We start from the raw sequence: 24,733 nt of genomic DNA on the forward strand, positions 1-24,733 counted from the left end.
AGGGTAATTGGATGCTTATATGAACAGGATATGCTCAAATGACTTCTACCTCCCATTACAAATACTTAGAAACTGCACAGCATTTCCACTGCAGTGAGATTTCAAAGTGGTTTAATGGGCATAAGGAGTTCAGAGCAGATAATGCTGCTTCCAACATTATCCTTTCACAGCATGAAAATAGGTAGTAGCTATTGACTGGTGGAAATTGACTACTTTTAAGGCTGTATTTACTGACTTAGAGGTGCTAAGAGTCTCTTTGCAGGGTTTTTAGGGCCTGAATATAATGTGTGTTGTAAGGAGGGGATGTATTTAGTTTCTTCAACAGAGGACTGGTTCCAGTGTGTGCCGGGTGTGCAGGAGAGCTGGTATAGGAGCAGGAGCCTTCTGCAGTTGTGCTTTAAGTCCTGACACTAGGAGAAGAACCATTGCTGGTGTGGGGTTGGTACTCAGCCTAACTAGACTTCTCATGTTGTCTTTTTCTTTCAGGACAAGCAGTTCATGATGTCAATCAAAAAGGAAGGTGCCCACAAGAAATGGGCTGCCTTGAAGGAGAAACTCGGGCCCCAGGATACCGACCAGTCAGAGGCCAACCTGGAAAATGCAGAGCCGGAGCTGTGCATCCGCCTCCTGCAAATGCCATCAGTGGTGAACTACTCTGGGCTGAAGAAGCGTCTGGAGAGCAGTGATGATGCTTGGATGGTCCAGTTCCTGGAGCTGTGCGGATTGGACCTCCTCCTGGAGGCTCTGGACAGGCTGTCTGGCAGAGGGGTGGCCAGGATTTCTGACGCCTTGCTACAGCTCACCTGCATTAACTGTGTGAGAGCAGTCATGAACTCCCACAGAGGCATCGAATACATTGTGAGCAATGAAGGCTACGTCAGAAAACTCTTCCAAGGTGAGGAGACATCTTAATGCCACATAGTGTGGGCTTTTTCTGCTGCTTATCCTCTTGCCCTGCTTCTTGGGAGTTGTTGATTGCAACTGATCTTGCACTAGGCTTCTTGGAAGTTGTTGATTGCAACTGATTAATTGAATTAATTTCTCTTAAAAATAAGTCTGTTCTAAAATGACATTTGCTTTTGCTACTTAATACCATTTAGATGGACTCATTTTTGCACAGATGTCTTCATAATTCATGAGAAGCTGGGAATAAGCACTGCATTGGCCATACATGGTCATGTGGAGTCTAGTACTCAGCTTCTCAGTAGGTATTTGCTATCAGTCTTTGTGAGGCCCAAGAGCAGAAGAGAGGCGTTAAAAGAGCTTGGAGACCTGTAGCCCATAAGGAGGGGCTCCTCCTAAGGAGGAGGAAGAGGGGAAGAGTGGAATTGTTTAGACTCCGGAGGTTTTTTAGACTCAAGATTGCCCGTAGAGGTGGTGGATGTCCCATCCTTGCTGACATTCAAGGTCAGGCTAGATGGGGCTCTGAGCATCTGACTGATCTGTGTCTTTGTTCATTGCAGGGAGGCTGGGCTAGATGGCCTACAAATGTCTGTTCCAACTCAGACTATTCTTTGTTAAGACAGTCCATTTTCCATGTTGCCCTGTCTTTTCCTTCTAGGAAATGAGATATAACATCATGTGACATTTCCTGCTATTCATTTGGTAGGAAACTTCCAGGGCATCTCATAGGGCTTGCTTGTATAGCACTTCTTGGCAGTGGGCTGGGATGATAACTTCTGTGTTGCTCCACAGAGCTGAGATCACAGCTGTACCTGGATACTCTTATTACAAGCTCATTAAAATGCATCTAATCTGAAAGATGGCTTGTTCCTCTCTATCGTTTTCAAGTCCTCTTTTCTTCCACGCTGTATTTTCTTAACCAGTGTGAAATACAGAACTGGCATTACTGTACTGTGAGAGACAGTGGGATATCCTGGGCTTCTCAGCAGTCTGGCTTCTTTGTGCACCAATAAACATAAAAATAAGATAACCTAATCCATTCCCTCTCACCTCCAAGGGCTTGTAGAGAGAGAGTAATGAAAGAAAAGGGAATGTATGAGAACTGGAGAGAACAAATGGCCTATTTGATATGCACGTTGAGTGATTCTGCACTAAAAATAAGATTCATTAATTGGGGAAAATGGTTCATCTGATGTTCTAGAAAACATTTGCATGTGAAAATTGGAAATAAAATGCGTAACTGCAAGTGCTGAGATCTTGGCTGCTGTTACAGCATTTCCACTGGTACTTGGAAGAGGTGAACAGCTACATGCAGAACCAAAAAGCCAGTGGGATAACTGAGCTAGTTACTACTACGTACTGATATTGGAGTGGGACATCTATAAATTAAGATATTTTTCTTCCTGTCTTCCATGTATTGGCTGCATTCTTTCAGGTTTTCTTCTGCCACTATCCACAAGCCTTACAGCAGAAAACACTGAGATTCAGAATCTTGTGATCTTAAAAATCTTTTCTTCACTTTGTTTTGTTTCATTCTCCTCCAGCACTTGACACAACTAATGTCATGGTGAAAAAGCAAGTATTTGAACTCCTGGCTGCGCTGTGCATTTACTCATCAGATGGCCATGGTTTGGCTTTGGATGCCCTGGACCATTACAAGGCAAGTTTTGAGCTGCAGGAGGAGAAAAGGGTTTGGAGTGAAGGTCACTTTGCATCATTTTGGTAAGAGAAGCAGGGATTTACAAAGGAATTTGTAGGAATTTTGGCCTGGTCTGCAGAAGCCCAGAGGCATTGCTCTGTGATTTGTTTCTGGGCAAAGGACTACCAATACGAATGTTCTTTCTGTCAGGAAAAGTATCAAGGTAGATGGTGCCACATCCATGGGTTTCACTGGTCACAAGACCAAGTATGTAAGTTAGCAGAAAGCAGGAGGAGTTTCACAGATGTTCCATGCTGACCAGACATTTTTCCATGATAAGAGTGCTGCTTTTATCTGTATCTTCCTGTACTGTGCTCTGAGGCATAAATTGAGAGTGGCTTTAAGATGGTGACCCTAGTTGAGAGCTTGCACTAAAGAAGTTGTTACTGAACTGTCTAAACAGAAATGTCACTTGTGTCACTAACAGAATGTGAAGAACCAGCAGTATCGATTCAGTGTCATAATGAATGAGCTGTCGAACACAGATAATGTGCCATACATGGTGACGCTGCTGAGTGCTATCAATGCCATCATACTGGGGAAAGAAGACCTAAGAACAAGAACACAGATCCGAAATGAGTTCATAGGTAAGGATATTTGTGGGACCTAAGTTTCTCATGGCCAAGCACAGGGCAGTTTTATGGCTTTATCTTCAGATGTACCTGTAAGGTAATTAAAGAGGGCTGGGGACGAAAACTGCAAATAATACAGCTGGCCTCCTGTTTTTGTGTGTGTCTGTGTGTTCTTTATTCTCTTCATCAACGTTTCTTTAGCCAGATATATTTGATGCTCTCCCATACCTTTCGTCTTTTTTATCATCCCACCACCCCCTGATATTCTCAAATGCATTTTTATAACCAGCCATCTTTTGTGGGCACTTTTCATTATATTACAATTCATCATAAAAGGAGATGAAGTTTGGATTCACCTCATATAATGTGCACTATGCTGGTGAGCCTAGGCTCCGTTTCCTTCTGTGGAGAAAAAGGGACATTTGATCACACAGTTCATCTGACTTGCTTTAGATATCTACTTTAGAATGAGAAGTGCCCTAGAAGTGCCAGTGTCCCTCTGTAACCCCAGGGGGATGCTCAGTAGCTCACTGAGCTGCAGATGTGAACTGCAGGTCTCTTCAGTTGTTGAATGAACCTATCTACTTTGACAGATTTGGGATAGCTTCACTTTTTATTTCTGCAAAAAGTGTTTATGAGAGTAACATTATATAAAGATCACAGTAGATCAATGCCAAGTAGATCATAATGCCAATATATATATATATATTTTGTTCTCCCAGGTCTTCAGTTGTTGGATATTTTAGACAAGCTAAGGTAAGGATCACTGTTTAAATTTTCTTATACAAATGAGATTCACGGTAACATAGCTGTGGAAGTTTAATACTTGGCAGTCTTCAGTTGTGAGGTATACATGGGTGGAGTGGACCACACAGGTATGCACCCATATGCACCCATTACATGGAACTGGAGACGTTAGGCCAATGTTAAGGTGCTCTCATCGACCACAGTGTCATGAGAATAGCTGTTGTTGCAGATGGCAATGTCAGAGGCTTTGGCACAGATGGAGCACAGATCAGCAATGCCCTTGTTGAGGCTGCATTTCAGACTTAACCTGAAGTGATGCTGTGGGCTCACTGAGCAATTGATCAATGCTATGACACCTTTCTAGTGCATATCTGCATGCATCTGACTTCAGGGTTTCATAATTTTAAAATGATGTTCTATCAGAAAAACCCATGATAAATTTTAGAACATTTTATGTAATTGGATTGCTCTATCAAAACCCTTAAAAGTTAGGGAAGAGAAGGTCTGTCATTACTGACAGCGAGCACAAGCAGAGTTCTCCTGCACTGAGTCTCTCAAGAGTGCTAGAAAACTTGGCTTTAGAACGTTTTTGGTTTTTTAATTGAATTTTGAACAGCACAGAAGGAAGTTTTTTAAAAAGCAATGTTTATGTTGACTATAAGAAAAAAAAAAAAAGGTGCCAGCCCAATTTCAGAAAAGGTAGAAATGCCACTCTGTTGTTACTGCTCCAAGGAGAAGTACATACAAAGCATACTCTGGGCCAGATTATTCCATGAATAGTCCCATTGATTTCTATGTGCTGGCTACACACAAAGAGGTATAATCAGTTCGAGAAAAGATACACTGATGGCAACTGATCCTCTACAAATAAGGTAGAGTTGGGCACTTCCAGCATGAACAAGTTGAGTCTGAGAGGAAAGAACTAAAAGCCATTTAAAGAAAAATAATTATCTGAAAATCAGTGAAGGGCTCTCCAGTGAAAATGAGTTCTGTAATATTTTAGAGACATAGAGGAGGAGGATCTGCTTATCCAGTGTGATACATTTGAAGAGTTCAAGATTGAAGATGATGAGGAATTACTAAAGATATGTGATGGGATAAACATGAATGATCACCATGAGGTCTTTTCATCTCTCTTCAATAAAGTAAGTAGGCCCTCATGTGGGTTGCAAAGACCTGTAATGGCAAAGTTTACAGAGTTTGCTTGCAACCAGTCTGGTACACAGACTTGGTGCGATGGAAAGCTGCCCTGTTTTCCAGGTGAGCCGCTCCCCAGTCTCCATCCAGCTGCTGTCCATCCTGCAGAGCTTGCTCCACTTGGAACCGTCTCACCAATCCAGCCTTCTGCTGTGGGAGTCATTGGATGCGGTAGTGAATAGAGCCCTTTTGCTCGCCAATGACAGTAAGAATGACATACATCTAGCCTTGTAGTCAGCTCTCTTTCTTCCTCATCCAATCCAGTGCCCACAAAAGTTGTTCCCTGGGAAGGAAGCAGAGACAAAACTATACCTGCTGCACAGGGTCATGTGTTGATGAGAAGCTCCAGCTATACAGATGCCAGTGGGAACTGGCCAAGTTTTGTGTTGGGCTCAAGATCACCATCTTGCTTTGATGGCTAATCCCTGGCATTGTAGTGAGCCCTGGGTCACAGGAGTCAACAAGAATCTGTTTTCATTGGCATCCTGCCACTGGGGCTGTCTGGCTTTGCTGGTGGGCATGCTCAAAACAGTGTGTATGAGCCAGTACCATGAGAGAGAATTTCCCTATTAGATGAAAGTACCGCTGGGTAAAATTACTCCAGGCAGTGGGCTTTATAGCTCCAGGTCTGTGGGAGCTGGATAGCATGAACAACTGATTGAGCGTCATCCTCTTCTCTGACCTCGACATGTTTTTCTAGTCCAAGGAAACACAGTTGAAGAAGTAATTGAGAGGCTGTTATCTATCAAGAAGCATCCAAACAAGCAAAAACAAGCTGAAAAACATCTTTCTGGGAATGCAAATGGAGGCATCCAGACTCAACTAGAACCATGCACGAGTGCAGTTCAGAGCCTGTTGGGATCACCAAACCCCTGCACGACACCAGAAGCTTCCTCAGGGCCGCAAGCCTGTGAAAAGAAGACCTCATCCTCACCACTCTCAGCCTGCTTCACCTCACCACAGACCTCTAACCCTCCACCCAACGCTGTTCCAGCCCCTCCACCCCCACCACCTCCACCCTTGCCATCTGGCCCAGCATCCATGCCCCCCACAGCCTCCATGAATTCACCACCAGCCCCACCACTCCTGCCCTGCCACTCACCCTCCTATCCCACCCACCCCCACTGCCTGGCGTGGGGGGTATCCCACCTCCACCCCCACTGCCTGGCGTGGGGGGTATCCCACCTCCACCCCCACTGCCTGGCGTGGGGGGTATCCCACCTCCACCCCCACTGCCTGGCGTGGGGGGTATCCCACCTCCACCCCCACTGCCTGGCGTGGGGGGAATCCCACCTCCACCCCCACTGCCTGGCGTGGGGGGAATCCCACCTCCACCCCCACTGCCTGGCTTGGGGGGAATCCCACCTCCACCCCCACTGCCTGGCTTGGGGGGAATCCCACCTCCACCCCCACTGCCTGGCTTGGGGGGAATCCCACCTCCACCTCCACTGCCTGGCATGGGGGGCATTCCATCACCACCCCCATTGTCTGGTACAGGGGGCATCCCACCACCTCCACCACCATTGCCTGGCATAGCAGGAGATCACATAGAAGCTGTTGTAGCCTCCCAGATCAGCTGCCCTCTCGGCTCCATCAGGCCTCCATACAAGGCAGTGAAGACACCAACGCTGAGAATGAAGAAGCTAAACTGGCAGAAGCTGCCCTCCAACGTGGTGAGAGGTGGGTGCTTCTAGCATGAAGTCACAACTACTTTATAGGAGGGGAGGGGAAAAACTGCTATTTGTCAGGTTTAGCTGACTCCATATAGACACAGAACTTTCCTGATTTCTACTACATGCTGAGCTTAAATAAATAGAAGCAGGATGGAACCACTGATATAATAATCATCCCAACTAAATAGCTTGGAATAGCTCATTTATAAATGAAATTGTTTGAAATTGAAGAAGTGAGAAGAATGGGAAGATTGCCCTAATCCACCTTGACATGCCTTAAGCTTGAGTTCTCAACAGACTCTAAGTACATAAAAGTCATATGTAACAGAAAGGATCAGAATCAGCCCATAGTTCAGGAAGGACATTGAAATAATTGGTGAGACATGAGAAGCATTGAATTGTTTCTTGATTTTTGGGTTACATTTCCCTCTCCTAGCGGATCCAAAAATGGAACATGAAATATGAGAGGAAGCAAGGACAAACAAGGTCAGTTTTGCCCCAAACATGCAAGGCATAGTTGAAGTCTAAATAAGGCATGTTTTTAATCATGGGATTAAATTAATTGTTGGGATTATTTCAGTAGAGCTTTCTGCATCATGTTTAGGTGATGTTTTTTGTTTTTTAAAGAAAAAAAGAGGTTTAAGAAAGTGCAGTGGAGACTAATTCAATGCGTAAGAGAATGCAATAGGGATTTATTTAAGCAGTCCTATTGCCAGCATAACACAAGGAGACTTGATTACAAAATCAAAAATATGTCTCTCCTTATTTAATTCACTTTCTGAGGAATTTCCCTTCTAGCAACTGAGACTACCCAAAAAGCTGGGAGCTTTCAGCTCTGCAGCCACTCTTAATCCCTTGTCTTTTTTTCAGAAAGTCATTCGATGTGGGCTTCAGTGAGCAGCAGCAGCGAGGAAACCATAGAGCCCAATTACACAAGCATTGAGCAGCTGTTTTGCTTTCCACAACCAACCCCTAAGGAGAAAACAGCCGCACCAGTGAAGGCAGAGCCGAAGGAGGTGAGGGGGCCACTCTCATTCTTTCAAGTAAAGATTGCTGCAGACAGCTCATCTAATAAGTGATATCTTCTTTTTCTTTAATGAAGATCACATTTTTGGACTCCAAGAAAAGTCTCAATTTGAACATATTTTTGAAGCAATTTAAATGGTAAGATATAGCTGATTTTCATGACAGTTGACAAAACTTTGAGTAGGTTGTGCATAGTGCCTGTAAGGTCCTCGAGAAATCTATTCTTGCCAATGTTCTTTTTGTAGTCTGTGTTGCTGTAATATCTGATTACTTCACAGCTTGTCAAATACTCTCTCTAAAATATTGGGCTTGGGTATTTAACTGTTTTTTTTATGAAATGTTACAACTCCATGTTACAGATAGTTATAGCATAGACTCTTAGGGTGGCTTTGGCTGTGAAATGCCTCTGGAAGTGAAACTCTTCCTCAAAGCAGGACCAAGAAGGACGATAAGAATTCACTTATTTTAAGGTAGTCACATATGCAGAGACAGACATCTGAGTTGGAACACTGATCCCTAGTCTTAAGTCATTTGACCGGGGCCAGAAGCAAATTTTGTGCATAGCAAGTTCTTGAATCTGGATCTTTCAGGTGCCAATTCTGAGTTAATCACTGGAATGTATCTTTCCTATCTCTGTGGCTCTCGCTAGGGAACGCACAGAACGCTTGTGCAAGTACATCTCTCAGTAGCATGTGGTTGTGGAAGGGGGACTTTTGGGTGACTGCTACCTGTGCTTCTCTCTGCAGCTCCAATGAAGAGGTGGTTGCCATGGTCCAGAATGGAGATCGGACCAAGTTTGATGTTGAGGTTCTAAAGCAGCTGCTGAAGCTGCTGCCCGAAAAACATGAGGTCAGGAGAGAAAAATTGCACCCTTGATTCACAATGCTGAATGTGCAGTGAAGTCCTGCAATCTTGATTCTTTATTTTTCATTAGATAGAAAACCTGAAGGCCTTCAAAGAAGAGAAGTCGAAGCTAGCAAACGCAGATCAGTTTTATCTTCTCCTCCTTCAAATTCCCAGGTAAGGATGCTCATCATGAATGTCAGCCCCATCTTTTTCTGGGTTTATCTATGGGAATTTCAAGTTTCTATATTAGTCTCACAGGTAAATACCAACAGATACAGTTGGTCAGTGTCCAATTCCACCTTACCCATCCCTTCCCCTTTTTCTTGCATGAAAGGGTGTCACTTCTGCAGCACCTCTTCTCCCTCTGAAGTATATAATCAAAGAAACATTAAAGTTGAAAAAGACCACTAGGACTACCTAGTCCAACCCCAACCCATCCCCTCCGTGCCCCTCAGTGCCACATATGCATGCTTCTTGTGGACTTCCAGGGACGGTGACTGGGCAGCCTGTTCTAATGTGCAACCACTCTTACTCAGAAGAATTTTTCCTAATATTCATGCTGAAAGTAGGAGAAGCTGGACCGTGTGGCTAAGGACTGGTCCCTGTCTAAAGTGGCAGCCCTCCACAAGCACTTGTCTGACGTGGATGTGGAAGGCAGCAATGCTGTGGGGTTGCCAGCCTTAGAGGTGATATGGGAAGAGAGCTGATCTGTTGGCCAAGACTGTGATGCCTTTAAGCTTTTAATCAATCTCCATTCTTAGCTATCAGCTACGGATTGAATGTATGCTGATCTGTGAAGAGACTACTGTTGTTCTGGATATGATTCAGCCAAAAGCTGAAGCCATCCGGAAAGCCTGCGAAGGTAAACGTCTGACCTTAATTCTGGATCTTGTTTAAGACAGTCAGCTGTAAAGCCTCAATAAACCTTTAGAGCTCTGCAGTGAGTCTCCCCAGCACCACAGCTCTCCTGCAGCCTCTTCACTGGTTTGCTGCAGAGTACAGGATGCAGCTCTGGGTATCTCCACTGATTATCAAAGCCTTTAATATGACTGGAGACCATTTTCCCTCAGCCTCAGACCTCTTGCTCTGCAGCAGCTATGTTCTTCTGAACCACTTTCAACAATGAAGTGTTGGAAACTTGTCAGAATTTCCAAAAGAGCTGAATCTAGAGCTAATTCATTACGTTAAGATCTTCACAAAGCAATTTTCTCTGCTTGCAGAAAAGGATACCCAAACTTCCCCAGAAAGCAGTGATACTTTAGTTTTTTCCCTGCCTACAAAAGTAATCAGAAGAGAAAGTTTGTTATTTTGGGCTTTGAATTGCTGATGCTCAAGTTTGTGAATACATGGAGAAATTATGCAATAAGTCTTTTTTTTTTTTTTTTCTGTGGCAGAAATCTCAGGTCCTACTGCTGAAAGCACTTCTTGTCAGTGCTGCTTGTCTTAAAGAGCTCCTGCTCTAGGCTTCTCCAGATGAAATTACAGCTGCCTGCTGGGATAAAGCTCCCCCAAAAAATTCCCTGCAGTCCACTTTTCCTTTTAAATCTGTTCCTGCTCAAAACTGAGTGCCTCAGAAAGCACATCTCTGCAGCACCTTGTTTTAAGGGCAAGGACAGGGACTGTACCTTTCATGCCTGATAAGCACCTTCACCATGCAAGACCAGGAAAAGATGGAGTGTGTCTGGTTTTAGCAGCTGGCAGGTAGCTGGAGCACTGTCAGAACTGGCTTTGCTGCACAGCTGAATGGAGTCTGCAGGATTAAAGCTGGAGCCCTCGTACTCTTCCCCATGGCAGGTTAAATCTGGGTACTTCCAATTGATCAGAGTCCAGCTCCACATCACTTTCCATTAGGAATGAGAGACCAGATGTGAATAAAGAAAGAAATACAAGTGAGCAGAAACTTTAATTAAGGCCAGCTACTGGGATTGGATCTACTTAGAATCAGTTTCTCTGCAGGTTGGGCCATTGGGCTGCAAACCCGAAAAATCAGATTTGGTTTGCTGGAATTCAGAATCCCACTTTTTATCCAGTTTAGAAAATGTTCTGGTTTATCAGAGGCTTTTTCTTAAAAGCCCTTTATGTTTTTCAGATCTTCTGACCAGTCACCGTCTGCCTCTCTTTTGTAAACTGATTCTCAAAGTTGGAAACTTTCTGAACTACGTAAGGACTTTGTTTGGCTTGTCCTCCACCCATCAGTAGAACGTGTGTATGATCTTCACATCTAAGGCTGTAATTTGGACACAAGAGTTACATCTGTCTTTTTTTTTTATCTTGTAGGGAAGTCACACAGGTGATGCCGATGGGTTTAAAATCAGCACTTTACTCAAACTAACAGAAACCAAAGCAAACCAAACCCGCATTACGCTGCTTCACCATATCCTGGAGGTACTACAGTTCTGGGCAGAAAGGAAAGGGAGGCTTTTTACCTTAGTGAACCATTCCTCCTACTCTAGATTCAGTTAATGTAATGCACTCTTATTCATTATCCTCCCCATCTAGCCGCAAGTTAAAAACATTGGCTCTCTTAGGCTGGTGGTTAATGCTTGCAGGCACTACTCAGCTCTCAGGGAGCTCCTTTTAGTTTTGTCCTGCTTTCTTCCAGCATCTTTCCCTGCAGTTACTGGAACTTCCTTTGTTCATATTTGCACAATCTCTGCTCATCATCAGCCGCAAACCACAGAGTTTGTGGCCACCAAAGCCATCCTGGCAGCTCTGTACCCATTCATCCATTCTGCCTTTTCATGGCCACTCTCTTCTCCACCAGGTTGTGTTTAAGCTTTTCAAACTCCCCACAAGTCCCCATGACCTTCTTATTCCATGCATTACTGTTTGTTGTTTCTTTTTCTCCATATTCTGCTCTGCCACTCTCATTCATCAGTTACACATGGTTAAACTCTGCAGAAAGGAGGCCAGATGAGGGGTATAGTGCAGTTGTCCTTCTGAGTGCTGCCTCCTCTCCCAGCTTGCATCACTCAGTAAATAGTGCTTATTTCTCTTTTCTGCTTCAGGAAGTAGAAAACAGCCACACAGACCTACTGGAACTGCCAGAGGACCTTGAATATGTTTCAAAAGCAGCAGGGTAAGATTGCGTGTCACTTCCTTCAAATGAAAAACAAAAATAAATCCCATGCATGTCAACAGTGTATCAGAAATTAGGATACCCACAGCTGGGGTACAGCATGTTAATAAGATGCCATTGTACTTATCTTTAACCAAAAGATTTGGTTGATGAGTGCTTACACCTATTTAATATATTATAGTTCTTCTACAGCTGGTACTACTGAGGTCTGACATTTGCAGTGCATTTATTTAATACTGCCTTACAGGCCCTTCCACAATCTGCACTGCATTTGCAGTAGCAGGAGCTTCTAAAGTGCCTTTGCCCAGGGAAACTGAGCAATGAGGGTGGAGATAACCCTGGGTGGACTTTCTGGGTGCTCATCTACTCAATGCATGATGCTGCAGTGGGAGTGAGCATCCTTCCATAAGTGCTGAACTTTTTCATGAGTTCAGACTGTGCAGGGTTGAGGGCTCAAGCTCACATGGGAAGCAGAGGGACAACCAAATCAGCTAGGCCTTGCCCTCTCTTTTGTAAGTGCATGATACTGTAATGAGAACTAACACAGGGCATCTGTGTGATTTCAGAATTAATCTTGATATTATACGCTCAGAGTCCAGTGCCAATTTAAAAAAGCTGCTGGAGCTCCAGCGAAAGGTCTCATCAGCAAATGACGATGTGAAACAGCAGTATGAGAAACCTATCCAGGTCAGTCTTGGAGTTCCCTTATAGCTTCCACCTTACACACACAAAGCCAGCGTGCTGCATGTAGCTGAGGATGCTCACAAGAGGGTGAAAAATATTGCCACAAGATGCACTCTCAGGTTTGGAAACTGGCTGTAATGCCACAGAACTCAGTGGTGTCTGCTTGCCCCAAACCTACCTACCTTTGGTGAGGCTTTCTTAAAGGCTTGCTTCAATGGCTCTCCCTATTCTGCCTCTCCTCGCTATGTCTGAGTCAATGTGTTCACCCTCTGTGCAGGTTGCCAAAGTAAACCCCTTCTCTTGGGATGAAACTTTGCACTGAGCTTTCTGTGTGTTGCTAAAGCCACTCCTGCATAGTGGCACAACACAGTCACCAGGAGCCATGTGCTGTTTCTTCCCACCCCAAAAGCTCTGCTCCAAGTTGTTATGTTGACATCCTTTTTCTTTATGTACACTTCACTTGTTATCCTCTCGATGGTGTCTCACTATCTATATTAAATGCATTTCAGGATAGCATTGATGCTTCCAGAAAACTGGAAGAAGATTTTGAAACCATTGACAGGAAGAGAGAAGAACTTGCAAACTATCTCTGTGAGGACCCCAGCAAGTTGTCCTTAGAGGATGTATTTAGCACCATGAAGACTTTCAGAGATCTCTTCATCCGAGCCCTAAAGGTTAGTGACTACACACAAAAATGAACACATCATAGTGCTTCGTATTTCTACTCCACCAGATTTGGGTGGGACAGACACAGAGTCTGGAGGGAAGGCTGCTGGTTATGGACCCCTTCTCATAGTACTTGGCTTGGTCACCTGGTGAATGGGTATCTGGTCCCTGCTCCACTTCATCCTCATGTACTGCCAGTGCTCCTGACCTGACCCAGACTCTGGTGACTTGGGATTTCAGTGCAACTTCAGCTGCATATTCACAGAAATGCTTTCACAGACTCATGGAATATCCCAAGTTGGAAGGAACCCATAAGGATCATCGAGTCCAATTCCTTCAGAGCTGAGTGCATAAATTTTAGAAGAACAGAATTATGAAACTTAATTCTTCACTTCAACTTGAGCAAACAGGATCAGGAGGGGGATGTATAATCAAAAGACCACCAGTTTGAAAGAAATTACAGCTTCCCACGTTTGCCTCAGATGACTGTCAGTGACAGAAGCTGCACATGGATAGCTGTGTTTAGCAAATGATCGCTGCCACTTCCTACTGGGACTGGGCAAAGTCCTGCACAAACCAGTAGTGTCCCTTTTACTCTTTTGGCAAAACAGTCCTTCCTATGCTCCTTTTATTTATTCTGAGGATTTCTCTTCTGCCTTTGCAACCATTTGCATATTGTCTTTCTCTTCATTGGTTCTCCTAGCAGACATTTAGCCAACCTTTTCATGCCGCTGTTTACTTAATTGCAGGAAAACAAAGACAGAAAGGAACAAGCTGCAAAAGCAGAGAAGAGGAAGAAACAGCTGGAAGAAGAAGAGGGGAAGAGACTGAAGGGAGAAAATGGAAAAGTCGGTGAGTATCTGAAAGAGCATAAAAAAAAAAAATGGGGGACTTGCAATCCCAAATGGACTGGAAGAGCTGATGAAAGCTCTTTGCTGGTCCCGCTTCAATGAGCAGTAGAGATAATTTATTCTCTGAATTTCCAAGTGCTGGCTGACTAAAGGCTTTTAGATATCTTATTGGCCATAGATAGAAATTGACTTTTCACAGTGGCAGCTGGGCAGAGAAGTTAGTTTTACTTTTGCTGACTGAGCAGGAGAGATACAAAAATAAAACTGAAACATGTCAGTTTTTTTCAGATATTTTAATTTTTAAACAAACTTTTTGAACCCGAAATCTAACAACAGACGTTTGACTTTCCCCTAAAAATTCTCTTCCTACTCTTGAATAGTCTTGCTCCAGTTCACCACAGGCTACAGACATCTCAAAAGTCTTGCAGATGCCCTGTTTGGGATGCAATACCAACCCCAAGTGATAGCACTGCTGTGCAGTTTGCATCCTTCCTCTCTCGGGAGCACATTTACCACCTGTCTCTCTCTATCCCAGTTAAGAAGGGGTTGGTGAAGCAGGAGGATGTTTGCGTCATTGATGCACTGCTGGCTGACATAAGGAAAGGGTTCACACTGAGAAAGACGAAGAACAGACACGAGTCAGATGCACTTCCTAAAGCCTCGCCTGCGGAGATCCCAGAGGAGAGCCGGTCTGGTAAGGACACATACCCAACTGTACCTGCAGCTATTTCTTCCCATCTGTCTCTGAGTCTGAGCCAAGCACGCAAGCAAGTAGCCTTCCAGCATTTGGGGCATCCTATTTAAGGAGGATCTGCAGCAGAGCTGTGGACAGGAGCAAATAGCCCTTAGCTGCTGACAGCCAGGTGTGCCTCGGACCATCAGCATGGCCTTGTGCCCAAACTGATGAACTGTCTGAGAGTCACAGCCCATGGCTCAGCCACAGGACTCTTCTGGTGGGGCATTAATGTCATCCCCACCTGTCCCCCCCACGCAATCAAGTCTCACTAGCATAGCTTATCTTCATCTTGTAGTCTGCTGTACTCTCTGTCTACATTTGGGAGTCTAAAGCAGCACTTAAAATAGGACTAGAAAGCCCTATCTGCAGAAGAACCCAGGTGTTTTTTTAGGAGACAGCCTATGGTTTTAGTCTTTTTTTTTTTTTGGCTTGTGACCTGAGCATACCAATGCATAATTACAGTCCAAAGGCACTGGTGTGTGGTAAAGCCTGACTTTGTGGCTTTGGAAGGGCCAGCAAGAAATTTTTAAGTGCTTGTGCCAACTGAGTCAGTGTTCCCAGCTGGTTCAGAACTTCTTCTTGATATAGGTTTTCAGATACCTTTGCAAGTCCAAAGACTTTAATGGGCATCAACCATGGGACACCAGAGCACCTGCTGAAAACATGCCTTTTGCTGATCTAGAGCATTGGAGTCCCACTGGAGTGACCACACGGGGCACTGGGAAGGGAGGTGGGAATGCTACTGAAGATGCTCTTCCTTAGCTGTAGGATGAAAGGGTGCTGCCTACATAGAATCACAGGATCACTAAGGTTGGAAAAGACCACTCAAATAATCTAGTTCAACCATCAACCCACCACCATGGCTGCTTTAGGGGCAGTGCAACCACTGTAGGCAGCAACAAGCTTGTAGCCTCTCCCAATACCAGAAACACCATAGTTGATCTTGGATGCAACTCTGCATATATGGCTGATCTCATGATTTTTGTTTGAAGGAAAGAGCACTAAGGATCTGCAAGCAGGAGGACAGCAGATGGATGATAAAGCCAAGCAAAACAACGGTCATCCCTCAGAAAGTACTCTGTCCTTGGCCGCTGTCCTACCAGAGATGGGTAGAGATGTTGGAGATGTCTCAGCTCCAAACCAGGCATTACCTGAAAATAATGCTGAAGGAAATTTGCTGCCAGGGTCTAGGACAGAAGGCCCTTTGGTAAACTTAGTAGAAGCTAAAGGAGATGGGCAGGGTGCTGGGATGGCAAGCCTCCAGCCAGGCCTGAGTAGTGGTGCCATTTCCTTCTCTGCTGCTAACATAGGTGCCAATATAACATTTGTCAGCAGCAGCTCTGGTGCTGCTCTAAGAGAGCAGCTCAATGGGTCCACCTCTGAAGAGCAGGACAACAAATGCAGCTTGGAGAGCTGCAGGCCAGCTCAGGACATCCAGCTGAGCCAGAATGGAGGCAATCCCAGCACTCCATCCACTCCCTGTGATGGTGCACATCAGGCTGAGTTGAAAGAGATGGCAAAGGAAAATGAAGACCCTGGTACAGACTCACTGTTGGACACTTCCCAAGAGAAATCCTTTTCGGAGGAGCCAGCCACCGACTCTTCTTGTTCGGCAACGCTGCCTCCAGGGGAAACGCACACTGACAGGGAAAAGCAGAGGACATCTGGGAAACGGAGAAAGAAGAAGAGGCACAGCAAAAGCTACTCAGGTAGCCTATATAGCCCTTGGGCGCTGAGTTAAATGGGGGGGGGGGGGGGGAGACGGACCTCCTAGTACATTTGTAGGCGTTGTTTCCTCCCAGGTCCAAGGTCTGATGCTATCCCTAGAAAGCCCTTTGTCCCTGTGTTTAATGGAGCTATTATTTTTCTAACCTGAAAAAGATGTAAAAAGAAAAACATAAGCATCATTCATTCTTTTGACATTTATAAGTAGTTTATAAATGGGTAAAGATGAATAAATAATTAAAAGCCCATTATGCATAGTAAAGATAGCAATAAGCACATCTGTCAAGCATGCTAAAGACAGCTATGAGGCACAATTATGTGCAAACAAGAGCTCCATTAGACTCCAAAGCTGTGATTAAGAGCAGTTAATAGTGGATACTTAATCAGCAATCAGCCCTTTCAGCTACTTATAAATGCATAAAGCCAGCAAACAGCAACACTTAAAGATACAGTATGCTGTCCAAGGCTTGTTTTTTGTGGTCAAGCAGATGGGCAGGAAAGTAGTGGAGAGATCTCCTTATTAGTGTTGAATGTTTTTACTGCCAAGGAAGGCAGAGCAGAAAGTAAAGGAGCATTTGAATACTCACTACAGAGAGAGATAGCATGGGCTGACCATCTACCACGGAGAAACTTACTTTCGTAGTCCCAGCACATCTTGGGGCTTTAAGTATTTATGTTTCAAATGTGCACCTTCCCCTAGCTAAAACCAAGGCACAAAACAGAGGTGTTTTCCCAGAACAGTGGTTCCCAAACTTGCCTTCCTGAAGGCAGCAGGTAGAGCTGCAACAAAGACAGCTCCCAGCCATCACCGTGCTTCCCTTGTATCTGTAATGAACCCCACAATAGCCATAGAGTTCCCTGATCATCCAGTAGTAGCATCCTAGGAACCTCTCTACTGCTGGACAGTGTTTTCATTGTAAGAAGTTCCCTGTTGTTACATTTCCCTTGCCATGATCAGATATATTTAGTGTGTCTCTTTTGTTTAAAAGCAGAGATTGAGACTGATTCTGGAGATTATAAAACAAAAAAAGGTTGTGTGGTACAATGAGGTATGTAAACTTGCAAAGGCATTTGTATGTGAACTAACCCCAGTTCCTTCGGGACTTTTCAGACCTAATCAATATTTAGCATATCAGCTAAGCTTTTTGTCCTTGTGTCTAATCACAAATACATTTAAAACAAATTTGCTACTCTGATTTTCACTGACTAGGGTGTTGATCTTGTGCTGAGTGGAGTCAGTGCTGATCTCCCCACAACACTGGGTCACATCCCACATGTCCGTCCTCTGTGTCAGCAGCAGCCAATCACCTTTCCCTGCAGATAATTAAAAGACAATATTCTAACCACGTGAATCCAGCTTCATGTGATAAACAAAGTCCTTGCTTTGATCCCATTATTTTTCTCAAAAATTGTAAAAATGCACTTTCAGTACCTACCTCCTGCAAATAATGATGTTTGGTTTGCTTGTGGGTAGCCACTTACTATAGCACAATATACATACAGGCAACTGGATAAGGAAATAAAATACTGGGCCCAGGGAGAAATACATGCTGGGAAAAGATACCAGCTCCAACTCAAGCCAAATTCAATTTCTCAAGATACTGCATGCACGGTAGTGCATTGGAGCAAACAGACAACGCACACTTCTCCTTTGCATTCGTGCATTTTTATGGGACAAGGTAAAGGAGGGGATTCGGCTTTTGTCACTGAAAAAAATAACGTGCAGGGATCTTGGTACATACAAGTTTCCTCCAATGGGCAGTTTTCTTGCCCATTGTGAGAAAACGTTAGGAGTTTCAGGCCAAAACTTTCATAAATAAAAGTTTGTATGCTTATTGCAAATGCAAAGAAAAGCAGGAAAAATAAACAGTCAAAACATCCACTGTACTGAAATTGCATTGTTACTTGTCCTTTCCATCCCGATGAGCACCTCTTGTGAATTGAATCAATGATGCCAAATCTCTCACTCTCTCATTTCCCGAAAGGAATGTGTTTATTCTTCAGCATCCCCCATGCATGGGGGACAGGAACCCCTAGCCCTGAGGGCACGGAGCAGAGGAAGCTCTGCAGGATTCCCATGTAGGGTTGCTTTTGTTTCTGCACCTGAAGCATCACTGCAAGCAAGAGAAAAAGAGATATTCAGTAGTTATGCTTCTGACTACTGCTGTCCTCTCCTCTTGGCCCTTCTGTACCATGTTTCATGATTATGCTGAGAGAAAAAGGAGAGTAGTAATGTCAGTTTAAAAATCCTAATGAAGATTTACAGCAAGAGCAGAAAATAGTAGAAAAGAGTAGAAAATAGTAACAGTGAGGACTCGTGATTATGCTGCAGAGGGAGGGCAGCTGGAACCAAGAGTTGTGTAACTCAAATTATACGTTTTCAGCACAGAGATTCTTGCACGCGGGTTTGAAAAAAAGGTTACTTTTAACAAACGGAGATGCAGACAGCTTCAAATTCTCCTCTGAAGACATAGGAAAGCAATACAGAGGAATGCATGGAAAACCAGCACCACTAGGAAGTGACTGAGTCAGGCGCATCCTTGAGATGCCACCAGCGCCCACAAGTGCTCACAGCTGCAAAGGGCAGTGGAAAAGCAGCGCTTGAAATCTTCAACTCCCCTTCTCCCCTCATTCCTGTGTCATTTAGAAAAGTCATAGGAAACAAAACCTGTTTGCTTTTCTTAGTCTGTAGCCATGGTGTTTCCTCCCCGAAATGCAACTCAAGCCTACTCCTCTTGACAGCCTTAGCAAACCAGAAGTGCTCCCCGTCACAAAGATGGGAGACCCCAGGAAAAGAAGTTCAGTACTTTTTTCCAGGGTGATTCACCTGATTTATAACCCTTTTTTTTTTTTTTTTTTTTTTTTTTTCCCCAGAGACCACCTTTAAGTTCTTGTCACACTACTGGTACTCTCTGGCTGGAGCTAGAATTTACCAGGTTGAAGTGAAGCTGTAGGACTTTTCCTTCTTATACAAATGCACTTGCAGTGATAAAGGCTGCACCTCCTTATTCCCCACACCTCAAATCCTTTAGAGTCTCTATAAAAGCAACAGAGAAAGGACAGGATCTTACCCACAAGGAACAGCCTGTGACTCTGTGAAATAATATTTCAGAGCTGTATAAGGACTTAGGCGATCAGCTATTCAGTTCTTTCCTCTTGACCATAACTTGTTATGCAGCCGTTTCTGTATTAACATCATTATTCTTTTATATCCAAAGAGTCTCTCATGTTATCTCCAATATACTGGGGGTCACCTTGTGTTTGTGTGTGTCCTGGCAACAGCTAAACAAATTTTCAACCAAATTTGAAAAAGCTTGAAAAAGGGATGTTTTACAAAAACTGACAGTCAGAGGGCACTGTACGAAGGCTTGGACACAGGAGGAATTGCTTGAGTTCCCTTGTATTAGGCGCTACAGAATCTCTCCAAACAAATGTTCACGTCTATAGCACAATACAGGAGGTCTCCAGTCCAACCAGTCCCCCAGTAAGGATGGCAACAGCACAACATCTGCGAGCAGCCAGATTCCCTCCTTGGCTGTCCTTGTAGTGAGAAAGTTTTCCCTCATACAAACTCCCTGTAAGAAGAGGTTCAGTCAGAGGTCAAACAGAAACACAATTCAACTTGAAAACACAAAAGTTCATAAGCAACCAGACTCTGGCAGTTCTTCTCACAAACCTACTTGATTTATTTGGTAGTAAATAAAGGATAAACCAAACAGCAAGCATAGGCCAAGCGTTCAAATACTGCAGCCTGGTGAGGCTCAGAGGGAAAAGGCACAAGTCCACAGTGCTGTTTGCCAGCAGCTATGACACACGTGGGCACAATGGGAGTTCAGCCTATCTCACAAAGAACAAAGTTTTGGAATCAAGGTTTTCCTTTGTTTTCTTTTAACTTAATTAATGTTTTAATTTTAGACAACTAGATGCTTCACCTCACCCCCTGCAGTCTCAGCGGTGTGTGTGGGCTGATTTCTAATGAACCAAAGCAATGCGATCAAGCTAATGGCTGTCTTCCTGTGCAGCCTTTGCCATCATGTCGGTCATTAGAAATGGTATTTCCTTCAGCTGTTGAGTGGGACTGGTGTTTAAAATCAGCAACACACAGTTCTTTCCTTCTGACAGCCCTAACTCCCTCAAGAAACACTCCCCGAAGGGAGCCTACCCATGGGTCAGACAGCGAAGGCACAATACACACATTTTCCTCTATCATGCTGTGACAGAAAGTTTGTTTGTGCCCTCTGAAGTCCCATGCTCATGGCTGTGACCCAGCTCTGTTCCCCAGAAATTGAAGAACTTCTCACACAAGGTGGGAGATGTTCTTCAATTTCATGAAGTGCCACACACAGGCTTCATTTGACATCGGCAGATAGTGACACTCAGGCCTAAGGCACTAGTTAATGTCCCCTGGACAAAACAAAATGGGTGTCCAGACTTATTAATTCAGCAATTTAACATGTAGAGCCATATACCAACATTCTGCTTGGAAAACACAGGACTCACGTTGTTGCCTAGCTCAAGAACAGAGCTGCCCAAACTCTTCAACATCAGTATCAGTCATAGAAACATGAGCAAGGTTTTTAGCAAATATATAAAAACTGGCAACGCTAGAAACTTAAGTTACCTGACTTGGTACCACAACCAATCCACACAACAAACCAGACCACTCTCACTTTAGGGGTGCGAACAGTTTGTATTTTCCCCTTCTCCTGCAGGCATCACAGCAAGGCAGAAGAAATAACGGAGGCCCGGAGACATGCTAACTCATCCCCAGAGCACTGCCAGCCTCTCGGAAGCCAGGCTCTGCATCACCAGAAGGCCTCCTGCCCTGACTGGACATCGCACTCCTCCTGATGCAGCCTTCCACCCTTTGCCCAAAGGCCCAATGAGCCGCCATGGAGGCTTCAGCACCCTCAGCCCGTGCCTTACGTGACCTGCGTTGTGCCCCAGGGGCGTCTGTGAGGTCATGGTCCAGATTGATGCAGCAGCAGGGAAGGCACAGGCCTCTCAGCCTCCATCCTAATGCCCAACATCCCTACCTGCTCTTAAGCCAAACTTCTCTTAACACAATGGCAGAATGCAGCCCAGCATTCAACCCTCGGGAAATTTTAAAAGTAGCAGTGCCTCAAGTAAATTGAGGGTATGAATCCAGCAGTGGCCATACCCTCACAGGGGGAAGCGTTATCCCTCATTTTATTGCCCACATTCAGTTTATATTCGGCGAGGACCAAGATCCAAAATGCATTTGCGTTCTCAACCATTTAAAGCAAGCAAAATCAATTACAAAAACAACAACAAAAGTATGCATTTTGGTCAACATATGGCTGTGTAAACAGCATCTGGCTCCCACATAACACTTATGTGCAATTAAGTTGAAGCATGGCTGTGGTCCTGCAGTAATCTCACATGCACAGCTACATACATAAAATTTGGAGAAGTAGGGCCCCAGTTCCTGTCAAAAGAAAAAAGTTTTCCAGGGTACTGTGTTAAACACATTTTCAGCTCCTCCTTTAGTAAGTCTCCAGGTTTAAATCCCATTCTCAGCTGCCTGCACTCTTAAGTCTTTGCATTCAAGCTGCAGAACGTGTATTTTCTCATTACTTTTGCTTTGAAACTGGGAATGTGCAGTATTGTGTTTTTAAAGAGTCAGAGCTTTATGTCTCAAGTTTTGTAATAACGTTGTACCATAGTTTTGTACATAGCTGTCAATTTAAAATGACCTATGCTTGTTGAATCTATGGTGTGATACTGTGCTGAAACAGGAATCAAGCAGAAGAGATTGTTAAATTTAAGAACTATGCCTTTATATGGTAACTAGACTAAATGTTCAGGATAAACGTTATTTTGCTTTGCTCAATAGGAATAGCAACATCCTTGCAACATCGAAGACTTTACTGGACCAAGGTAAAGGTTATGCCAAGAATTAAATCAGTGGTTTATTTTAACCAAAGCATTGTTACTGAGAATTGATAACAAAAGCAAAGATGTGTTTGGAGTAGGTGCATGAGCAGACTCAGCTCAGGAAGCCTTGCAGGGCAGGACAACTGCTTTGCAGCTGAATTCACGTTCCTGGCTGGCAGAAGCAAGCTGCAAAACCACATAACCCACCCCAGGTTCGACATGTGAGACCACTGTGTCACATTTAAAAAGTTTTCTCCTTTTTTTCTCCTCTATTCCAGTCTCTGAGTGCATCACCCAAGAATCAGTTCTTCTTGCTGTCATTAATCAAGTTTCTCTTTCTCATATTAGACTCCAGTCTACAAAACTCCAACTAGCAAACATTCTCCCAGCAGCTTTGCCTCCTCTGTGTTACCAGCAGGAGCCTGCAGCCCAGATTCGCAGTGAGCAGCCAGCCTCCTCCAGCCCACCCTGCTGATTTATCGATAGGAACAAAACTGCCGTCAATATTTGGGAACAAGCAAGGCTTTTTAGTGTTACCTGCCGAGGGCCTTCAAAGAGAGGGCATTTAGCATTATACTCCCACTGCCTTCAAGCATTTATGGAGAAACTGGTATTTTGAGCCACTGCTGGTTCTTTGTTCCGCAGCCATTTTTGAAAACTATAATAAATTGTCTGTTAAAATCAAATCCCAATCAACAGATCAAAGCACAGTATTTATAATGTATTACTCCAAAGCAGCTCTGCTTCCATTACTGTGATTATTTAGCAAGAACTGGGGGATGGAGTCAGAGCAACTCAAAGAAAGACGCTCAACTGGGATGTGCAGTTTTGCTCTATTTGTCACTTTAAAAAGTTCATTTTTCAGTGTTTGTAAGACCAAATCAGTTGCTGGTAAAAGCCATGAAATTTGCAGCTATTTTAACAGGTATGTGTTCGTTTAAGCTAACAGTGAGTTTGGACCTCAGAAGAGAATTCCTGTGGTTATATTACAGCAAATGCACATGGAGTCCATTACGTAAACCAGCCTGTGAGCACCTTAAGTTTCTAGCTGTCAAATAACTGCATATTCCTCAAATAAGCATTGTTTGTATGATAAAAATGAAGTTGTGGATGAAATCTGCAGAATTTTTTTCCAAGTACTTCGCATCAAAATGTGGATATGTTTTAAAGGCTGGAATTGGAATTTCAGGGCTTTTTTGTTTTAATTTCATTACTGAAAATATTTCAAAATTTAGAATAAAAGAAGTCAAAGTACTTGATACGTCTCTTTATTTCATGGAAATTATTATTCACCAGAACTTTTCATGCCTGTAAGTTTTGATATACAAGCTTACCATGTATACAAACTTACTAGTTTTTAATATAATGAGCACTATACCAATCCTAGCTCACCCGATCTACAAATATGGCAGCTGCAACAATAACAAAATATGAGGTAGCAAGATAGTCACAGAACTCTATTCGCTTAATTCTACTGAAAGCAAATACAGTCATGAACCAACTCCATCATGAACCACCATTTTGTTCAGTCATCTCACAATCACACTGTAGGCAGGATACGAAAAACAGCTTTGCCACATTTAGAAACTTGACTACAGAGTATTTTAAATTAGGCAGCAGTAGTGACAGGACCTCCCTGAGTCTCTTATTAGTGGTTATTCTATGTAGGGACAACCTTGCATTGCAGGATTTGCAATGGCAGTGTGGGTCTCTTGTAAAGAAAAAGGGTTCCACCTATTTAGCGTAGAGCACATCTCATACCAAATTCTCCAGAGATCACTGCAAGTTCATCAGCATTTTCAGCATTAAGTTTAACTCACTCTTTCATCCATGCTGATCTAGCACTTAATTCCTATTAGAGACTCTTTGCTGTGGGATTCTCCAAGAACTCAGTGTGACAATTCACACAGAGCCAGGTGGCAGCAGGAATTAACAGGAGATCTGCTCTTCTCTAATGGAGACTTCAAGCAGACTCAGCCTACATTACTCAAAGTTGGCAAAATTACTTGTGACAGTCAGCTCCTATCAAGTCAGTTTTGATAGACTCCCAGACTGTCAAAGCAGGATTTCTTCTAGCATCAACACACTTTGCTTTTGACACCTACACAATACGGTTGCCTAGCTCTCGGCATGCAGAACCTGATGTGCTTGTTTAGTACTTAAGTAGCTTCATAATCTACAATGACTTTAGCCATGATTTGGTGACAAGTAATTACCAAATCCAGCAGTCAGAATAGATGGAGAGTAGAAGGGGAAAAAAAAAAAAAAAAGAGGCTGCACAGGCAAAAGGGAGAAAAATCTGCATATGCTGCTGTAATTCTTTGAAATCCAGAAGTCTACTTTGTAATCAAAATAAAACCCAATATAGCATTCAATATTCCAATATTCAAGAGCTATCCTTTGTGGCCAACAGACCTTTCCTATATAGACT

General features: G+C 43.7%; 1 protein-coding gene and 1 long non-coding RNA gene across 2 annotated transcripts in view; one reads left to right on the plus strand and one right to left on the minus strand.

Moving 5' to 3' along the window:
• The first annotated feature begins 498 nt into the window (after nt 1–498).
• Nucleotides 499–23,556, plus strand: INF2 (inverted formin 2). Its single transcript, XM_085225728.1, has 23 exons — nt 499–895; nt 2,448–2,563; nt 3,030–3,189; nt 3,897–3,930; nt 4,925–5,066; nt 5,182–5,323; nt 5,819–6,202; nt 6,253–6,798; nt 7,662–7,807; nt 7,894–7,955; nt 8,564–8,666; nt 8,752–8,837; nt 9,425–9,525; nt 10,753–10,823; nt 10,941–11,048; nt 11,672–11,742; nt 12,309–12,429; nt 12,936–13,100; nt 13,842–13,944; nt 14,479–14,637; nt 15,672–16,388; nt 17,394–17,453; nt 21,117–23,556. The coding sequence occupies exons 1-22, from the start codon at nt 499–501 to the stop codon at nt 17,450–17,452; spliced, it is 3,993 nt and encodes a 1,330-aa protein (XP_085081854.1). The 3' UTR covers nt 17,453; nt 21,117–23,556.
• LOC116216697 (uncharacterized) overlaps nt 5,261–24,733 on the minus strand; it is a 44,394-nt gene continuing 24,921 nt past the window's right edge. The window contains exon 4 of the long non-coding RNA XR_014883769.1: nt 5,261–5,401. This is a non-coding gene — a long non-coding RNA (uncharacterized LOC116216697). The remainder of the gene's footprint in view (nt 5,402–24,733) is intronic.

This window comes from Meleagris gallopavo, chromosome 5, assembly GCF_905368555.1.
Source record: "Meleagris gallopavo chromosome 5, MGAL_WU_HG_1.1, whole genome shotgun sequence".
Taxonomy (NCBI): Eukaryota; Metazoa; Chordata; class Aves; order Galliformes; family Phasianidae; genus Meleagris; species Meleagris gallopavo.

Bases quoted from the DNA above. Each gene is read 5' to 3' on its own strand.
- INF2 (XM_085225728.1), top strand. From the start codon at position 499: ATGATGTCAATCAAAAAGGAAGGTGCCCACAAGAAATGGGCTGCCTTG. The intron at 7,956-8,563 runs GTAAGATATAGC...TTCTCTCTGCAG, and splicing joins TTTTTGAAGCAATTTAAATG to CTCCAATGAAGAGGTGGTTG. The intron at 8,838-9,424 runs GTAAGGATGCTC...CTCCATTCTTAG, and splicing joins CTCCTCCTTCAAATTCCCAG to CTATCAGCTACGGATTGAAT.